This window comes from Prinia subflava, chromosome 6 (assembly GCF_021018805.1).
Source record: "Prinia subflava isolate CZ2003 ecotype Zambia chromosome 6, Cam_Psub_1.2, whole genome shotgun sequence".
Taxonomy (NCBI): Eukaryota; Metazoa; Chordata; class Aves; order Passeriformes; family Cisticolidae; genus Prinia; species Prinia subflava.
The window spans coordinates 29,878,907-29,897,834 of NC_086252.1; the positions used below are offsets into that span (position 1 = coordinate 29,878,907).

Sequence of the window (18,928 nt, forward strand, 5' to 3'; positions counted from 1 at the left end):
CATGGGAGAAGTCCCTTAGAGGATATGACAAACCAGGCAGGACCAGCTCAGACCAACAGAGGAGGTTAAAATGGTCTTCCCATTACAGTCATATCTGATCAGGACTCTTTGCTTCTTGAGGAAACGTGGGACTCTGGGGCTTGGTGCATGGGATTTTCCAGGGTTGCTGGAACCATGATCTGAAATTCCAGGGAAACTGCAATTTTCCTATGGCAACTGCTTCCTCCTGCCCTCTGGAAATCTCTTCTTTCCTTTTCTAAGTCATACACCTCAGATTTACACAGCAAAACAAAAGGCAGTTTTGTTACTTCAGTCCTGTTCGCTTGCCATAGAGGTGACTGAGAGTGCAGAGGCGATGGAGATGGAAATTTGGGAAAGGAAATGGCTCTCTGACATACCTGCTGTGCTTCCTCATGGAAGAGCTCCTGGACGTATCCCTCGCTTTGGGCACCATCCCGGCTGAACATCATCTCCTGGCGTTACCTCTGTCTGCCCAAAGCACAGCTCTAGCACAGCCACGGGCAAAGCTGCTCCCAGTGGAAGGTCAGCTCCCTCAAATTCCTGCAGTGCTGGGTCCTCCCTTGTAGAAGATTCATGGTTTTATTCCAGCTTTACTGTGAAAGCAGGACAGATGAAAGACACAACTGCTGCTTTCTTAGTCTGCCAAAGCACAAGGCCATTGTCCATGCAGTCAATAGCAGCTTGTAGCAGATGATGAACCAGAGTGACACCACGGCAAGCAGAGAGCAATGCTCCCCCAGCACCCTCCCAAGCCCTGCTCCCAGCACAGGCTCCACCATCAGCTACACATTTCACAGCCCTTGGTAGCCTTTTCCAAATCTACCCCCAGCATCCTGTAGCACTGGCTCCACAGCTCCACAGTGTTGCCTGCAAAATGCATTTCCTCCCGTTGGTTTTAAATCTGGTGCCTGGTAATGTCATTGCATGCTCCTGTGCTCCAGTGACACAGGACACCTGGATTATTCACTTCCCAGAACCACTCATCACTTCACAGCCTTGATCACATCTCCCTCATCTGCACCTTTTGCAGACCAAGGTCCTGCCAGTGTATTCAGTTACCCACAGTCTCCCCACCAGGTGTCAAGAGAGACCTTTCGGCTACTCCTTAGTACAGCACACCATGCCTAGGAAAGACAAAGAGGGCTGCAGCCAGAGGGGAGCAATACTTGTTGGACAGATGTGGAGAGGGCAGTTTGTCTGGATCATTTGCTCTCCTGGGTTGGTAATTGCTGGCCAGCTGAGCCCACATGCCTACAAGAACCAATCGTGATCACACAAGGCTTGTACCAATGGCTGGACACCTCACCTGAGATCAGAGACAAAATTAATCACAGGCACAGGGCAGCAATCCAACAGAAATGTGCTTTGCCTATTGCACAGAGACAGAGACATGCAGAAACTGCTTTGTGTCACTCAGGATTTCTGCACCAGGGTCTGAATGTCTTTCATCATCCTGCCCTTATTTCTCTACTTTGAAATACCCAGTATTAAATAACCCAAGCAGATGCTGCTCCACCACAGTGTTTCAGTTGCAGAAGGTCTCCTGCAGCTGGGGTACAATGGCCAGCACAGGAGGTTTCTCTTCTCCCTGCCCACATGGCCAGTTAAGCAGCACCAAAGCCATAAGAGGTCACTGATGCCCTGCTGCTGCCTCCACATTTCTTGAAGCAAATAACCCTTCACAATATCACAAATGGTTGCTGTTACAGGGAGATCAGGGCTTCAAGCAGGGTGAAAGCAGCAGGAATAGATGAACTCTAAAAAACAAAGCTCACTTTTTTTTTTTCAAATAGCCACAGTAATAGAAAATGGAAGAAAAATACCCAACGTGAAACAAGATTACAATTGAATAGCCATATTCTCCTAAGAATCGTTGGTGCAGTCCTTCCTCAAGAGAGACCTCACTGAGTAAAGCATTCCCTGGGGTCATCCAAACTCCAGTCTGCCACAGCAGTCCCATCTAGATGTGTAGAAGGAGGGAGGCTGCAGCCCTGCGACCCTGCTCTCCTAAACCACTGCACAAGGGAGTCTCAAGGAGACGGCTCCAACCCCTCACAGTAGCTCAGGGCTGAAGTGGCTGGCTCAGTGTGTTGGGTGTGTAACATTACAGGGATAGGTGTGGGGTACCTGTACTACCCATCTGAAACTTGAAAAATGCAGAAGAAGGGCTGCACACATGGATTTTAGACCCAAAGTACACCTAGCAAGAAATGTTACCTGACTAGACATTTTAACCCCCTCTTCTCACCATTTCCTACCTTTCTCTCTGCTTTAAAACCCTTCTCCTATCCTGTGCTCCAGAGCTGTTTCTGCTCAGCTACTGCTCACCTTGGTGTAAGATCTTCCTCCTGCACAATGCCAGGAAATTGCCTCTGCACAACTGCCTAAAAATCTTATTACCCAATTCTGCAATTATTTACATCCCACCACAACTCATGGATCCATTGGTGCCTACGAGGTAGCCAAAGCAAACACAGGAGGGGGTGTAAAGCACAGAAGTGGGACCTGAACAAATGCACACACAACCACATCCCAATCCATGAACATGCAAGTATTTCTGCAATTAAGGTCTGTGAGTGGAAAGTCCTTGGGGCAGGTGCCCTCCTCTTGCCCCACGCAGCACTCTATCAGCACAGGGATACTTTTGGGTGCTATTTTGTTTTTAGGTCACCAACCTGAGCAAGCTTTGTCTGCTATACACACCACCAGGATAAATAAACTAAACAGACACAATTTTCCTGGAATATAAGTGAACCTCTAACTTGCAAGTAAATTGCTGTTATTATTCCTGAAGTTTCTGCCAAACACGCTAACCAGTCTATAAATTAAAGAAGAACGTCTGGTTTAATCTTTCCATACCATTTAGCACTCAAGAGAGCAGAAGAGCATTAGCAAACCTCGCAGAAACATTACAAAGGCTCATCTCCTTTTCCTGCAACACTTCTATATTTAATTGCAAAACCAGATTCCTACAGATTACATTTCTGTGCCCTGCATATCCTTTCAAAGCACTATTTTAATAATCATCACATTAGAGCTGTTTCTGAGCTAAGCGTGGCTGCTGTGAGCTGCCCAACAGCAGGCTGATTTTGGAGAGGAAAGGTTCACGCCTTCCCAAGCACGGCTGCGTGTGGTCCCACGACCTCCGAAGCCTCCATCCTCGCCAGAGGTGCTCCTAAAGCCTCTCCTCCCAAGGGAGCCAGCAGCCAACAGCATTTTAAAGTTTTAATAAATCCCTTCAACTCCTCTCCGGGTCAAGTTCTTAAAAACACCTAATTCAGGGGTCTTTCAGGAAAGCGGAATTAAAGGGAAATGAAGCGGCCATCAGTGCAACGAAGGTAACGCCACACAGGGCAGCGCTCGGCTATTCCCAGTTACTCATTTACTGCACCGGCCGGGACAATTACCGAGCTCGTTTTGTTTTCACATATCTCCGCAGAGCAACGAAGGCTGCGGAACACCAGACGTGGGAAACGAACCCGGACTCTCCCCAGCACCTTCAGTTTTCCGGAGTGGCCGGAGAGCTCGGGTTTGGCAGAGGCCACGGCGCTGCCGACACCTTCGTGCCGCCGCCACACCGGGCTGCCCACCCCTGCCCGGCCAGCGCTTCGAACTACCCTTCCCTCTTCCCTGTTTGTTTTTTCCTTTTTTAAATTCTTTTTTTTCTCAATTTTTCTATTTCCCTCCCTCTTTTTTTTTTCTTTTTGTTTCCCCGTTTTTGTTCTTTTTTCTCATTTATTTCCTTTTTTTTTTCTAGTTTTCTTTTACCTTTTTTTTTTTTTTAACTTCCTCCCCAAGCTCTTTTTTATTGCCCTTTCTTTTTTCTTTTACCTTTTTTGTGGGGGCGATTCTTTTCCACCTTTTTTTCCCCTCCACCCTGGTTTTAATTTTTCAGCTCTCCGGTTTACTTCTCTCCCTCCCTCCGCCGCCCCCGCCCGAGCCGCCGCAGCACCGGAGGGAGCAGCGGGCCGGGCCGAGCCGAGCCCGGCGCCACCAGCGCTGTCCCCGGGCGGCCCCCGCGGCTCAGGCCGGTCCCCTATCGCGGCTCGGGGGTGTCCCCGCGGTGCCGACCCCACTCACCTGGCGGCTCCCGGGCCCTCCCTCCCTCCTTCCCGCCGGCTCCCGCGGCGCCGCCTCCCGCCGGGGCGGCCCCGGGCTCTGCCACGTCTGCCCGGGCACCGCGCCCGCCCCGCGGCGGCATCTGCCCGGCCCGGGCCGGTCCCACCCGCGCCCCGGACACGCCGGGTCCTGGAGCGCCGAGACCCCGCGGGGCCGAGCGTGGGAAACCGTGAGGGGTTGGGAGCGCATTGCCGCTCAATCTGCGGGTCTCAGGAGTCTGACAAAATAAGTGAATAAATAAGTAAATTCATAGCTGCTCCAGGTAATGCTGGCCACGGGGAAAGCGGGCTCTGGTTCCGCACAGGAGCGGCTGCAGCGATGTTTCAGTAGGAACTCGATCCAGTCGAACTTCCCAGCCTGGGCTGCCAAGAAATTCTGTGACCCTGCACAGGCAAAGCTCCACCTGAATTAAAGGCAGGAATTTTGGATAGTCTCAATATAGACGATCAAAGCTAGAGCCAGCCACCCTTCCTCAGAGCACGTGTAGCACACTTTGGTTTAATTTACTTCCAAAATGAGTTAGAGCCATTTTAATTTTCAAAAAGGTTTCATACAGGACAACCATGTAATCCACTGACCCTGTTTAGATTTTCCTGCAGAGCTAAAGTGTGAACAAGCCTTTAATCTTGAATAAAAAACCAAGTTTCTGCAAGTGGCAGGAAAGGAAAGCAAGAGTTCAGAGAAGACAGATGACTTCTCAAAGGAGAATGATGCCTGAGAAAACCACAGAATGTCTGGGGTTCAAAGGGACATTAAAGATCACCTGATTCCAACCGCCCTGCTTTGGGCAGACACCTTCCACTAGGTTGCTTAAAGCCCTGTCCAACCTGGCCTTGAACACTTCCAGGAATGGAGCATCCACACAGCTTCTCCAGGCAACCTGTTCCAGTGCCTCACCACCCACAGCAAAGAATTCCTTCCCCGTTTCTAATCTAAACCTGCTCTCTTTCTGTTTAAAGCCGTTCCCCTTTGTCCTGTCCCTACATGCTCTTGCAGTGTTTCTTTCAAGCTCCCTTCAGGTGCTGGAAGGCTGCAATTAGGTCACCCCTAAGCGTCTTTTCCAAGCTGAACAATCCCAATTCTATGGATAGTTCCCCAGGATATCCCATTCCTGGGATATTTCAGAAGCTCTCCCCCACTCCCTTCTTTTTACACTCTACAACTACCAGTGAACAGGTTCAGCCAGCTTCTCCTATCATGAGGGCCAGTGAAAAATCTGAAATAAGTATCTTGGCTTTGTTGCAGCACTGATGAAGAGTCACTAATTCCCTGAGCCAAGCCCTGTGGCCTGCCTGCAGGCACTTCTGTGCCCTCCCCACACACACATGCACACCTGGCAAGAGCTAAAGAAGTTCTTGGGTCAGCTGCTACTGCCACTTGCCACTGCTGAACACTCCTTTGGGAAATCCTGCCTCTGCACTGGAAACAACCACAGCACAAAACCAGAAGAAGGTGTTTTTTCAAGGACCGTAACTGACACATTAAAATCACCGAGCACTGCTAAGAACTTTCAGGAATGTTCGGTGTTGATCTCCATCTGTTCTTATTTTAGTCATGGCAATTTTCAACATTCTCCTGCTTGTCAAGAGACTCCTTCCAAGAGCAGGAGCCCTCCTTCAGCAGGGCTGTGTGCATTTTGGAACCAGTGTCTTCATGTAAGTCTTACTCCACACCACTTTAAGGCCTTCCAAGAAAAGTACCACAAACAATTTGAGAAGGTTTTCTAAAAGCCCTAATTAAAATTCTCTCTCATTATGCAGAGTACCTTAGCTCTACAGGGAATAAAAGGGGAGAAAATTTAAACTAAGACTTAAAATTATTTTCTCAAAGTCCAAATCTCGAGTGCTTTCAGGTCCAGCAAAGGACACTGCAAATTCCACAAACCAACTGGAATCCTCTCCCTCAAGTTACACAGGTCCTGGGACTGGCAGGTGGAACCATCCACAGCCTGACAGACCCACACATGGGATACCCTGAAAAATTATTTGAGAAGGCTTGTGATGGTCCAGGTGGTGTCACTCACTGGAAATTGCTCCAGGGAACGGAGTCTGGAAATGGATTTAAGAGAGCGAAAAGGGTGACAAAAGGTTACGTGGGACAGAACAGGATTGGGAACAATAGAGGTGTCAAAGATATAAAAATGCCCTCCAGAAACAGAGAAAGCAAGCAGCAGTGCAGAGGTCGGTCAGCAAGAGGAGAATTTGAAACATGCCCAAGTCTGAGGCACCCTGTGAAATGTGGAACAGAATGATTCTTAATAGGATGGATATTGTCACCTACCTCATCATCATCTTCAGCTGCCAGAAATACACATCTTACAATACAGAAATGTGCAATTTCCATGTACACACAGGGCACAAACTGAATAAACTACCCAGTTTAGCTAATCACATCACTTATGACCTACAAACCCTAGCTTGACCACAAAATTGGGACACATAGAGTATGTTCTCTGACTAAATGAAGAGACAATTTTTTTCAAGTTCACTCACTTGCAAACTGTAAAATACTTTGCTTTTAAAATGGATTTTTACCTGGTTGTGTTCAGTGTGTGTAATAGCAATTATCAACGCAATGCCCGATCATTACAAACAACATTCTTGTTTCAATTCCTTAAGATGGATTTTCAGGGAACAATTCTGTGAGAGCCAATACTGCCAAAGTACATTTCCACTCCCGCTGTGGGGACCCACGCTCTCCTTACGGCTCGTTTTCAAGTAGCTGCAACATCCACCACTCTAGCTCTGTGTTTGACTAGGAGACTTATCAATCACCCTGTTCACTTCCTCTAGGGTAACAGATGTAGTCCTAAAGAAAATCTCCCTTGCAGAGTCCTGCTTTGCAGGAAAAGATCACTTTGTCCCACTGGTACCCTTGCACTTCCTTATGTCTTTCTGAGCTGTAGCTTTCTTAGGCTGTTCTGTCTATATTAGCTTTTTAACAAAGATATTTCAGGAACTGGCAAGAGAAATGGAAGAAAACGCAGGACCTGAGAGAAAACAACAACCCATCCTTTCAGCTTCTGATGTCCTCCTGTTTTGTTCTTGCACGTCACTGCATGGTCATCCTCACAATCACCCTGAACATTCCCAGTGCTCACAGTTGTTGCTTTATTGTCTCTCATGACTCAAGTCTATCCTGTGACAAGACTGATTAAGGATGTGCTGCTCCTGAAGAGCTTTCAGGGTATAATACTTACATATTTTATATTTTCAGAATATAATACAATCATTATTCATATTACAACAGAGAAATATTTTTTTATAATTTACACAGCTAAAATAATGGATCCTTCTGGTTTCATTTGGGCCAGGCTAGTAGTGATCTAACATAAGGTGTTACTTCTGCCTCTGTTAAATGGATATATAACTATATAACTATATATATATATATATATAAATGATGTAATATATATATTTCCATATATATATATGGAAATATAACTAATGATAGCATCTGACAATGAAAACAAAAGATTTTATGTGAATAAAAGTGAAAATTAACATGTTCAGCGTATTTGTATTTCCATTGTTGCTGAGAAGGTATCACCTCCTCTAAATGAATGCAGCTACGTGCAAGCTACTGCCAAGGCACTGATCTATCTAAAAAGATGTCAGCACAAAGCCTGGTCTGGGACTGAGCACCACATTTCTAGCCAGGAGGCCTGGAAGGCACAGCCACTGGCCCCAGAAATCACACCAAGAGAGATCACACAGCAACGTGTCTGGGCTGTCCTGAGGAAGAGTGGCAGAGCTGCCCAGGAGATGGACTCCGAGTGGAAAAAACAACAGTGGCTTGTACACCCAGCAAACATCCAGAGGTGAGTTTAAAAATCAGAGGCAGGAACTGGATTCTGTGATTCCTGCAAGACGTGCACGGCTGCTGACACAGGTAAATGTGATGTAAACTGGCTGGACTGCAAAAGAGCTGCACACACATTTTAAAATGGAACCCCACCAAACCGTCCTATTTGATCTCTGCCAGTGACTTGTACATGGATATTCGAAGCAGATGGTGCAGCAGGGATGTCAGGAACCTGCAGACCAGCCCTGGTGTGAAAGAGGAAGAGCACTGCAGAGGAGGTAACTTACCTGAGCAACCAGGGCAGGCCTTTGGCTTCAGAAACACAGCACAGATGGGCTCCTTTTTAAACCCTCTTCCAGTGAACAGCTCTCTTCATTAGACTTCATGTCTTGTCAACTAAATCAGACAAAAAAGCAAACAATCTTCTGTGGAAGACTATCTCCTGTTGATTTGGCAAGTGCAATGCAGAAGATAACCAAAAAACAGGATTCTTTTTGAGACAACCTCCCTAAGACAACACACCTCCAAATCGCTGAACTTTATAAACTGCTCTCTATCCTGAAGTCACAAAATAGTTCACCCTGTGCACTGCAAGAAAAATATTAATTGCAAAGAGATATTTTAATGCCTCTAAATAAACAAATAACCAATTATTTTAACTGAAAACTGCTTCCTTCTCCTAGCAAAAAACAAAAGCAAGCTAATTTAAATGGACTATTTTTCTCACTCAACACAAAATACAGCTTTTGATAATTCTTTTCAATACCAAAATGTTGAAAAGTATCGTTTCAGTATCACTTTACTCTTTGACAGTATTAATCATAAAAGTCAATAAGGAGATGTGATCAGTTTTGATTTCTTATTTCCACCACATAATAAAATAAATGAAAATCAGTATAACTAATGTAAGTACAGCTCTTCCTGCAGTGCTCATCTGATCACAGCTCCAGTCTTCGCACACTGCTTCACTACAGTTTTTTTCTCTTTAAAAGGTATTGTGCCACTTTTAATGCCTTCTTACATAAAACTTGTTCTTACATGAAGTAAAAATCAACACAGCCAAGCATTCCACAAAAATCAAGTATTTACCAAAAAGGATCCTACAAAAAGATTCAGGGAAACATTATGCTTGATACACATGAACAAATAAAGAGAAGAAAAATGAATTACCAGTAATTAATGCTACAGGGTGTATTTATGGTTTTATAGGTGCATAAATGCTGTGATCCTCAATTTTTTAATATCTGCTTTAACAACAGAATAATCTATGTAATAAATACTCCATATACTACACATGCTACAAAATGCTGTAGTGCACACATGGCATACTGTTATCCAACAGACTTGAAATCTTGAGTACTCGAGTTCACCCTTCTCACCACCGAGATTAAAACAAAGTCCTGATTCTCATGTATGTGATGAGATACTGGCACTGAACAAATTCATTCCAGTGCAAACAAAAATCACAAATGGAAAGCTAGTCTAACACTAGGTGTTTCTATTAAAGTGGTTTCAGTGCAATCTTCTCAGACAATCAGGATTAAAGATAAGGTCAGATATTCTGTTTTCTGTAATCAAAGGAGGCAAGGAGATCCAAAGGAGAAGAAAACCCAAGTAAGTTCTGTGTGTTTCAAATCAAATATTTAAAGATTTCATTTAATTGTTGAAAAGTATCCACTTCAGTTCTTGCACAACAATATGTATCTTTACATGCCTTCATCTGTCTCATTAAGAAAGCAGATTTTGTTTGAAATTATCTAACATGAAAAATACTGCTAAGCCTATTCATAAAACAGTATTCTATATTTTTATTTTTCAAACAGCAAGTGACCACATTTAAAATGCATCATTTGCAAATATAAATTATCAAACTATTAGTTTAATTAAAAATAAAGCAAAAACATAACTTCCCTTAGTATCACAATACATAGAAGGGCATTATAAACCCAAAAAGACTAAGTTAACCATAAGAAAACAATAACGTCAAAAGTGATGAAACTCATTAAGTCACTTAATGAATAAATCAGTCCTAAGAATACAATACCATTCACCATGATTATGTAAAAAAAGCAAACTTTCATTGTATTATACAGATAAAACAATCCAATCCTTCATGCCACATTTTGTAAACCATGATATAAATTACACTCACAGTCAAATGAACAGGAAGAGTAACTCCCAAAATATTTTAAGTTGCTTTTAGGGCAGAAATAAAGGCAGAAATAGAATCATTTAAAATATATCAAGTTTAACAAAAAAAAAAAAAAAAATCATTTGGTCAAGCCTGCTATCTGAATAGTTTTGTTCCCTGCAAAACTATTTTTCTTTTTTTGAGTTATGAAATTTAAATGTTTCTTTTTCATATTAAATGTAAGTCATGTGTTGAGCTACATTAAATCGTTTTATATTTTTATCATTTTGGCCTTGAGATTCAAACATCTTCCATGGACCTACACACACACACACACACACACACACACTCTCACTCTCTTCTTGGTATCAGGAAATTCCTCATTTCACAGGAGTAATGAAAGACTCGCACTGATTTCTGTCAAAAACATAAGGAATATGCAAATTCATATTTTCCAGGCTCCTATAAAACCATCTCTCACCTATATATACATACTCCAACTGATGGAATTCAGGTTAAGGTCTTTTGTCTGATAATAAAGGGACGGAATAGAAGTTGTAGGATAAAGAAATACTGTAAAATGATTGAAATAAACCTATTATCCTAAATTTATCTATACAAATTATCTTTTTTTTTTAATTAACTGAAATACAAAGAAGGCATATGGACTCCAGGAAAGTAGCACTAATCAGAAATTCACTGTAACAGTGTTTCACTATATATATCATCAGGTTTTTCATAAGACAATTTCTTCTGTACACTAGATTTTGTACTAATTTCTGTCTTCAAATCCATTACATTTTCAGATCCAATTCAGCACTATATAGTATGCCTTCAAAATAAAAGGAAGTCACTTGCTTTATTGAATACCAAGTTCCCTTCCAGACAGTATTTAAAGTATTTAAAGAAAGACAAGACTACACAGACAAAATCCAATATAATTCATTTCTGACAATGAAAATTTCAACCCCTCATACTGTTGCAAAATTCCTCCTACTGAAATGTCTACAATAATAATAATTATAATAATAATTATAATAATAAAAAGCATACATTACATATAAAAGATACCAGTGTACTAAAAGTGACAGAAGTGGACTAGCAAATCCTTCAAAGCACATATTATATAAATGACTAGCATTTAAAAACATTTCTTTTTCTATAAAATGTAGGTCATATACATTTATAAATTGGGGGGGGGAGGTTCTAAAGCAGTGATGACTGTTCAAATAGATATGCTGCTCTGTACAGTCTAATACCTATTCAATTCAAACTATAAGTTTGACATCTAGTTTATCAGAATAAACCCATCTCATCATCTCATAGCTCGTAATTTGAAAAATATGCAACTCAAAGGAAGAGGTGACTCAAAAGTTCACTGTTTATCTGCATATGAAATAAGAAGAGAACTATTCCTTTCTATGTGTGGCCCAAGTCTCATCAGTTCAATATCAGGACTTAAAGACTCCAAATTTACGTAGAGGAAGTGGCAGGAATCAGCACAGAAGCAGAATAACACCTCTGATCCTTTAGAGACACAGCTATTCAACCTTAGCAGTCTTCCTCGTCTCGCAGAAGTGCAGCCAAGCCATTCATTTCTCACTCAAAGTGGATGAAGCCATAGATCTAAAGACTGTCCTCTCTGAGACTGAAATTGTGCTCTGTAAACAATGTTATATATTCCAGCAGGAGGACATATGAATTTATTTATAAAAAAATGATTAAGAATATTCATTAACTCAAACAAGGCTATTAACTCCCAAAGGTATTTTTGGAACTTATCCTTATGCTACTTGTCAAGTTAGCACTGTCATGTATTATTGCTTACAAACAGTACATCATCATATGCCTTCTAACAGAGCAGTACTGTGATCAGTTCATATTTACAGGCTTTTCTGTTTGTTTTTAAACAAGCTATAAAAACATTACATACTTTACAGACAATACAAATACTCAAGTCAAACAAATGGAATGCATAACAATAAGAAACGTCATAAAGGAAGACTGACATAAGTCCTTGATTGTCAAGACACATTTATATTTATATATAAACTCTAGCTGTGCAGAATCAAAGATTCAATCATAGGTACATCCTTATTTGATAAATCATATTTACAGCATGATATTGCATAAAAAAATAAAATAATGTTGTTTACACAATATTACCTTTCCATCCATTGGATTAAGGAAAGCAAGAAACAACTCTTAGAACTGTTTGCTTGCCTCAGTTTGTTTCCTACCAAAAGATGTCATTTTAAAAAGGAAACGGAAGATTTTGTATGTTGAGTAGAGCCAAAGCGACTACAGATTTATTTCCCTGACACAAAGCAAATTGAACTTGAACAGAAGTTTAGATTTCAAATTAAAGACATGTCTTTTCATTAGCAGTAATACTTTCTTAGTGCTTGTCCTTTGCAAAGTGAGTTTCTATAAATGCATTACATGCCTAACATAAACATGCATTACCCTAAGTCCAATGAACTTTCAAAGTTACAAGGTTTCATTTTAGTAAAACATTTAACTCTAGGAAACTGTAAAATTATTCATTTGCTTCAGTACCAACCATGTAATTTGAAAGTTCACATGTGTACTGGTACCGACTGCATAAACATATTTCTGCCTGTTAACATTTCCAAACGGATTCCCAGGAGTATTAGGATTTTCCCTGCGATTTGCAATGGTATTAAAACAAGCAAACAAAGAATAAAAATCAAAGCTCTCAAAGCCAAGAAAATTTAGTTAGCAAATATACATACATAATGTAATCCAATGCTGCAAAATTCAGAATGAATTCATCCAAATGTTCTGGTTCATTTCAAATAGTTACTACATATGATACAAATACTATAAAAATATTCTGATCAAGCATGGAATATAACGTATCTGTTCAGGTGGAAAGTTTTCATAGGAGAACATGAATACTTTGGAATAAACTCCAAAAGTTACAGTAGAACCCCAATAATTCGCAGCAATGCCTTAGAAACCCTTTACAAATTACAATTTTGAAAATATTGAAGAAGCAGGCAACAAAAGCAAGGATGTCACATCACAAAATGTACTTTGTTCATTTATTTTGACAGCTGCAATTTAGTTTTCAATACTCCTTCTACCTCCCAGTATACTAATAGAGATGCTGTAGTATACTTGGGTGAAGTAGTACAATATTATTGTGTGAGACCTTGCTACAGTACTTTTTAGACCATTGCAGAGAGGTGGGAAAGGACCATGAGGGATGTAGAAACCTGTCAGATGCTCTGTTTAGAGGTCAGCGAATTAGCAAGATTTTACTGTACTTCTCAATTAACAATGAAAAGCTCCCATCATCCAAAAAAACTGACAAGTACAATATAAAAATAATACAAGTGTTATTTCACATGAATACTTTCTTGTCCTATTTTCTTCTTGAAACACCATTTTCCTAAAGACAACACTAGGAGACACAAGATCATAAACATGGTTCTTTTATCATCCAATTTAAATTTTTTATGCTGTTATTCGTAAACCAACATACAGTAATACATATGGTTAATCCTTCTCCCCAAAACTTGTCATTTATGATTAATTCATTCTCAAATCAAAAAATGTAAATGCCTATTAGTATACCGTTACAAGCTGATTCCTTCATTGTCTGTTATATTAATGGTAAAACATATCAAAAGATGCATGCTAAAAGGGACACTGTCAAGTAATTTAGGTCCAAAATATGGCCTATTAATAAGTGCATGTGTGTATATATATATATATATATGTATTTTGTATATATATATATATATGTAGAGAGAGAGAGCTTGGTAATAAATGTCATCAATCTCCTCTTTTTCAAAATTATCATTGCGCTATCACTAGTAGATATCCCCAAAAATTCCACCTTACACACACACACAGTGCTCGCACGACCTTTGGGTAGGAATGCCTGCTGTTAGCTCTGGGGAATCTCCACGCTCAGCCCAGCACAGGACTGACAGCACAGGAACAGAACAGACAACCAAAGCTGCTTTGTTCCAGACATACACTGAAAACTAACAAAAATGACCAGATCAACATGAAGAGTGTGCATGTGCAGCAGATTAAAAGCAGCAAAACGTGAGCAGTGAAAAACGTTATTAAATAATGCCATTATTAAACAAGCAAGAGCTTTTTACAGAGCTAAACCTCCCAGAACTACATAAACACTTATTCCAGCATAAAAGGGGATGTACTCAGGAAATCACAGCAGTATATTTGGCTAACTCCTCCAGTGCAGAAAGCTTCAAGCATCAGCAGATCAGCTACTCACAGCACTGCTTTAATTGAACACGTGGAAGAACCCTACGAGACAGTCCCTGTGGCTTAGACGGGACTTCACAGCCAGCCCTAAGGCACAGAGTGCAGCTGGAATGGCTCAGCAGCAGGCTAGGGAATGAGCTGGGGGTAAGGAACAGCAGCTCCTCTGGTGATCCCCGTCTGGCTGCAGGGAAGAGCGAGTTCTGTACAGCAGCCTGCTCCCTCACACCCTCCGAGTGACTCCCGAGTGTGGCCATGGCATGGGAGAGCCACTCCCTCCGAGTCCTCAATCACATTCTCACACCGGAGTGTCAGCGCAGTGACTTTTTTTAAATAAAGCTGAGTCAGTCTCCTTAGGGAGAAGGAGGCTTCATTCCTCTTACCTCCCTATGGGCCCACAGCAGTGCAGTAACACAGTAATAACCCAGCTTTTTTTTTTTGCTTTTGTTCCTCGCTATATTTAACAAACAGTACAATTGCCATCTCCTTGCAACATCAGGGCACAGGCACAAAAGTGCCAACACAGTATTATTCAGGCACCACAAGCTAGGATGTCATGGAAATGAACACTGAAAACAAAGTATGCCTTACAAGAGGTGGTTTCCTGGGATATAGGGACCCTTTATGTTATTTCTGAACAACACAGAATGGGAAGTCAAAAAACCAAATTGACCATAAAGGAAGAAAAACAGAGAGAACACTAATCAGTTTAAAAATATTCTTTCAAAGAAATTTCTTTACACGTATCATTAATAATCCATAAGGAATTTACTTTTCTCCCTTGATGCCCACTCTTTTCAAGTCGTGGCCGAATATTCAGACAAAATTACTGGTAAGTCATAGCATGCTGAAATGCCTTACTGTATTACACACAGGGTCAACAAATCAAAAGAGCCTGCTTTCTTCTACAAAAGTATTAAGAAATTAGTTTATATAAACCGTATTCTTGCCAATAAGAAAAAGCAGGATAATAAATGCCCTTTCTCCCTCAACTGTACCAAGTGAAGTTAGTGCTGTAGTAGTGCTACCGTAAGGGAAAAGACAAAGTGGGATCAGTTTCCTGGTAATGAAAATTCAGACAATATTGCTACTGCTTTGGTAAGAGGTGGGAACTGTTCCAGGTCCTGCTCAAGTCCTTTCTTAAAAGACAAGATCTATTTTAGCCCCTTGAGATGCAGCCTCTTCTCCTACCTGATGGCTTTGTCTGCGAGACATCAGCTAGCAACAGTGCTGTAAAATCCTGGATGAAATCCTATTTAAAAAACCACCATACACACACCGACCTATATGTGTGTGTGTGCATGTATGTGTGTGTGTGTTTTTCCCTGGTTAATCAGCCTACATAAGGCTTAAACTGCCTTGAACTACCAGACAGTGTCCCTTTAGGGAAGGTGCAATAGAATGAACATACAGTTCAAAAATCTGAAACTTGTTAACTTAAACTACACAATAGTTAGGCTACTCAAATCTTACCACCTTAAAAATGCACACAGAACTACTTATCGTACCATACTGTATACTTCAAGACAAAGTACTATTCAAAAAAATATATTCATGGTACAGGGATAAACTTTGCAGTTTATTTATACTGTGAAATGCAATGAAAACTTCTGATCACTCTCCTAGGCTGGAAAAAGAAATCCCATCATTCATCAGTTTGGGTTGGTAAAATTGTAGTGACTTTTACTAAGCAAACACTAAAAAATAGGAAATTTGAATGCCCACTTCTTCAGCTTTCAGAGATACTTCAACAAATTTAATAATTGGAATTGTCAAAATTCTAGACAGAGAATTAAAACAGTTTTTACAGAAGCTAAAAATACCCAATCTCAAGTACATGGAAAAGAATTACTGGAGCTGCTGTATGAGATGAAAATGATGCAACCGTATCAAACCTAGGCATCTAAAAATGGTTTTATTTTTTGAGAAATCAAAAACTATAAAGTTGGCTAAGTGCTCTATGTTAATCGTTATGAGTATGTAGGGTAAGGTACAATTAAGCTTTTACATCTTGGAATACACTGTTTGTGTAAGCATTTTGCAATTGGGAATGTCATCTACAGAGTATTTTAACTAAAACTTCAAAATCTTGGTTTCTGCATATGAAAAAGTCATTAAAAAGTTACATCTAGATTCAGCTGTACAAAGAAATACACATTACTTCGGGAATGAAGTAAAGGCTTTAGCAATTAGGCATTTTGCTTAAAAAAGTGTTTAAAGTATTTTAAATTAATTAGACTTTTAAATAGTAGAGTTAGTCTATCAGAATTCACTTTCTTTCCCTCCAAACACAACTCAAGGTAATGCAAAGCAGAAATAAAGGGCACATGGTCTAAAATTATTTTAGAGATTGAAGATTTTTCTGGAAAATGCTTTCTTTTAAAGCCGTATTTGTTTGACTTCTGAAACTTACTTGTTTGTTCTGTGTGTTTAGTACACATTGATTCCCTGCTGAAGAGCAATGACTATGCTGACAAGCTTAGAAATGACAATGTGAATAGTATCAGACAATAAACTGTCCTCCCAAAGCATACAAGGAAACCAGCAAGGAAACAATCATGGGGGAAAGTCTTACCTGGGGATTTTATTTTAAAATTTCAAAGAAGGTAAAATATTTTCTGGATTCAAACAAGTGAATAATGAACTGCCTTTGTTAGGGACACCAACATCAGGCAATGACTGATGGCTAATGAATTTTTTTTAAAAAAAAAGAAGAAAAAAAAAAAGAGAAAAAGAAGCAGTTATTGGTCTTGCTAATATCAGCTTACTTTTGTTTTAACATAGCGCTCTTAAAAGCTGTACAGAACTCCATCTTATACAGAGCAACCCCCTTTTGACAAATGTGTTCTAAAGTGCCAGTATTATTTACAAAGATTTCTTAGCCAAAAGTCTGGCCCGTTGTGGCATCAGGTGAAGAAGTCATCCCAGCTCTGCTATCATTTACATTCACCAAGGGAAATTCTGGGAAATCAGCACTTGTCCCTGGTCCCCGAAGGTTCACCTGTCCATTGGCAGTGCTAAACTGAGAGGATATTCCAGCTCTTGCCCCATGGTACTGAGCTCTAAAGGGCTGCTCAAAGGAGCTAATTTGATATGCTTGATGAACAGACTGTGCCTCTGCTTTCTTCTGAGAAGTTACTTGATCCAAGAAGTCCTGTGTAGAGGAGGAAGAAGAATGATTTGCCTCATCACCTGAAAAGGGAAAAGGGTGCTGAGAATCACCAACCATTAGTCCAAAGTGAGACTTGTCTGGAGTTGTTCTTAATGGAGAGTTCATTCCCGACCGAAAGCTGTTGACGGGTATAGATGTGTAGACCTTCTCCATGGAAGGAAATGCTGGCTGGGTTGTAAGAGTCTGGTTATCAGTCACAAAATTAAGGCTCGGGTTGTTCAAATAGGCATCATTTTGGCTAGTTCTGTCCAAAGCTTGTTGTAAAAACTTTGAATATTCTTGTAACATACTAGCTTTATCCGATGAGGAAGCTTGAGAGCTTGTTCCAACCGTCTCAGATTGGGTCACCTCAGATACTTCAGCGGAATTGATGGATATACTGGAGGTCACTTCTGTGTCAGCCACACTGAAAGAGATCTCATGCTGTCCATTAGCCTTGTGTGAATAATGATCTAACAGAGTTTGCAGTACCTCATCTGGAATGACATTTTTGTCATGGTTACCTTTAATTTCAACATTCAGTGCCTGTGTGTCTAGTATTGAGGCTGTAGCAGTTTCATCAATGACACTGGCCACAGCTGCCTGCGTTACTGAAGGCTGAGATGCTATGGTACTTACATTCAAGGCATATTCTCGACTGTTGTTACTAGCTGCTTGTAGATACCTCTTTTTCTTTAAAAACTGCATTGCATCATCATAATTAGTGCTGCTGTGTACAGGTTTACTGGGCCCTTCCTGTAATGTGTCGACTTGATCGATGTCAGCATTACCTTCAGAGTCCAGTAAACTTTGCTTATCCACAAGATCAAAGGCATACTTTGAAACCTTGCTGTCTTCATATGTAGATAAAGGTGAAATGGTTTGACTTTGCTCAAGTGGCTGCTTTAGACTCCTCTTGTTGACCTTTTTGAGAACGAGCTTCGGCGGGTGTATTTCTCCAGAATTTGCCTCCTCTAAGTGCGATCCACCAACCGAAGAATGTGGCATCTCAACAGAATATTCTGCTACCATATATTCATCTTTTACTTTAGTACTAGAAGAGTACAAAGGCAAATAGTCATTTTTGTCCTTCTTGTGTTCCGATTTATCTGTACTTTCCTTATCCCCAGATTTTGTTTTCTCTGTTTTCTGCCTTTTCTTCTTTGGCAAGGAGCTGTCTTTCAGAGGCGTAGAGAAACCAGAATCTTCCTCCGATGGCAAGAAGCCAACTTTGGTGGCACTTCTGTTGGGTTTCTTCTCGCGGTTCTCATGGCACATACGTTTGTGTTTCAGCACTCGATCGGTCCTGGAGAAATACTGGAAAAGATGATGGTGGTGATTAGGATGATAATTTTTATTATAATGCAAAAATAAGTACGTTAGCAGAAAGAAAAGAAATCTTTCATTCTAACGAATTTACTCGATGATTCACACTTTTA

General features: G+C 40.8%; 2 protein-coding genes across 7 annotated transcripts in view; both read right to left on the reverse strand.

The window, feature by feature from the left end:
- The window catches only part of SLC12A8 (solute carrier family 12 member 8), a 51,207-nt gene extending 47,021 nt beyond the window's left edge, over positions 1 to 4,186 (reverse strand). Inside the window, exons 1-2 of one of the 4 annotated variants that reach the window (XM_063400892.1) lie at positions 4,102 to 4,186; positions 399 to 614 (exon numbers count right to left, since the gene is read on the reverse strand). In XM_063400892.1, the coding sequence (XP_063256962.1) occupies positions 399 to 470 (72 nt within the window). In that variant the 5' untranslated portion in view covers positions 471 to 614; positions 4,102 to 4,186. Of the gene's footprint in view, positions 1 to 398; positions 645 to 1,084; positions 1,146 to 3,852; positions 3,956 to 4,101 lie in introns of those variants that run through there. The other 3 variants (XM_063400894.1, XM_063400893.1, XM_063400895.1) reach the window with 3 other exon arrangements.
- A 5,537-nt stretch (positions 4,187 to 9,723) lies between these two features.
- Positions 9,724 to 18,928, reverse strand: part of ZNF148 (zinc finger protein 148) — a 41,526-nt gene continuing 32,321 nt past the window's right edge. For all 3 annotated transcript variants that reach the window (XM_063400899.1, XM_063400897.1, XM_063400898.1), the window contains one exon: positions 9,724 to 18,806. In XM_063400899.1, the coding sequence (XP_063256969.1) occupies positions 17,217 to 18,806 (1,590 nt within the window). In that variant the 3' untranslated portion in view covers positions 9,724 to 17,216. The remainder of the gene's footprint in view (positions 18,807 to 18,928) is intronic.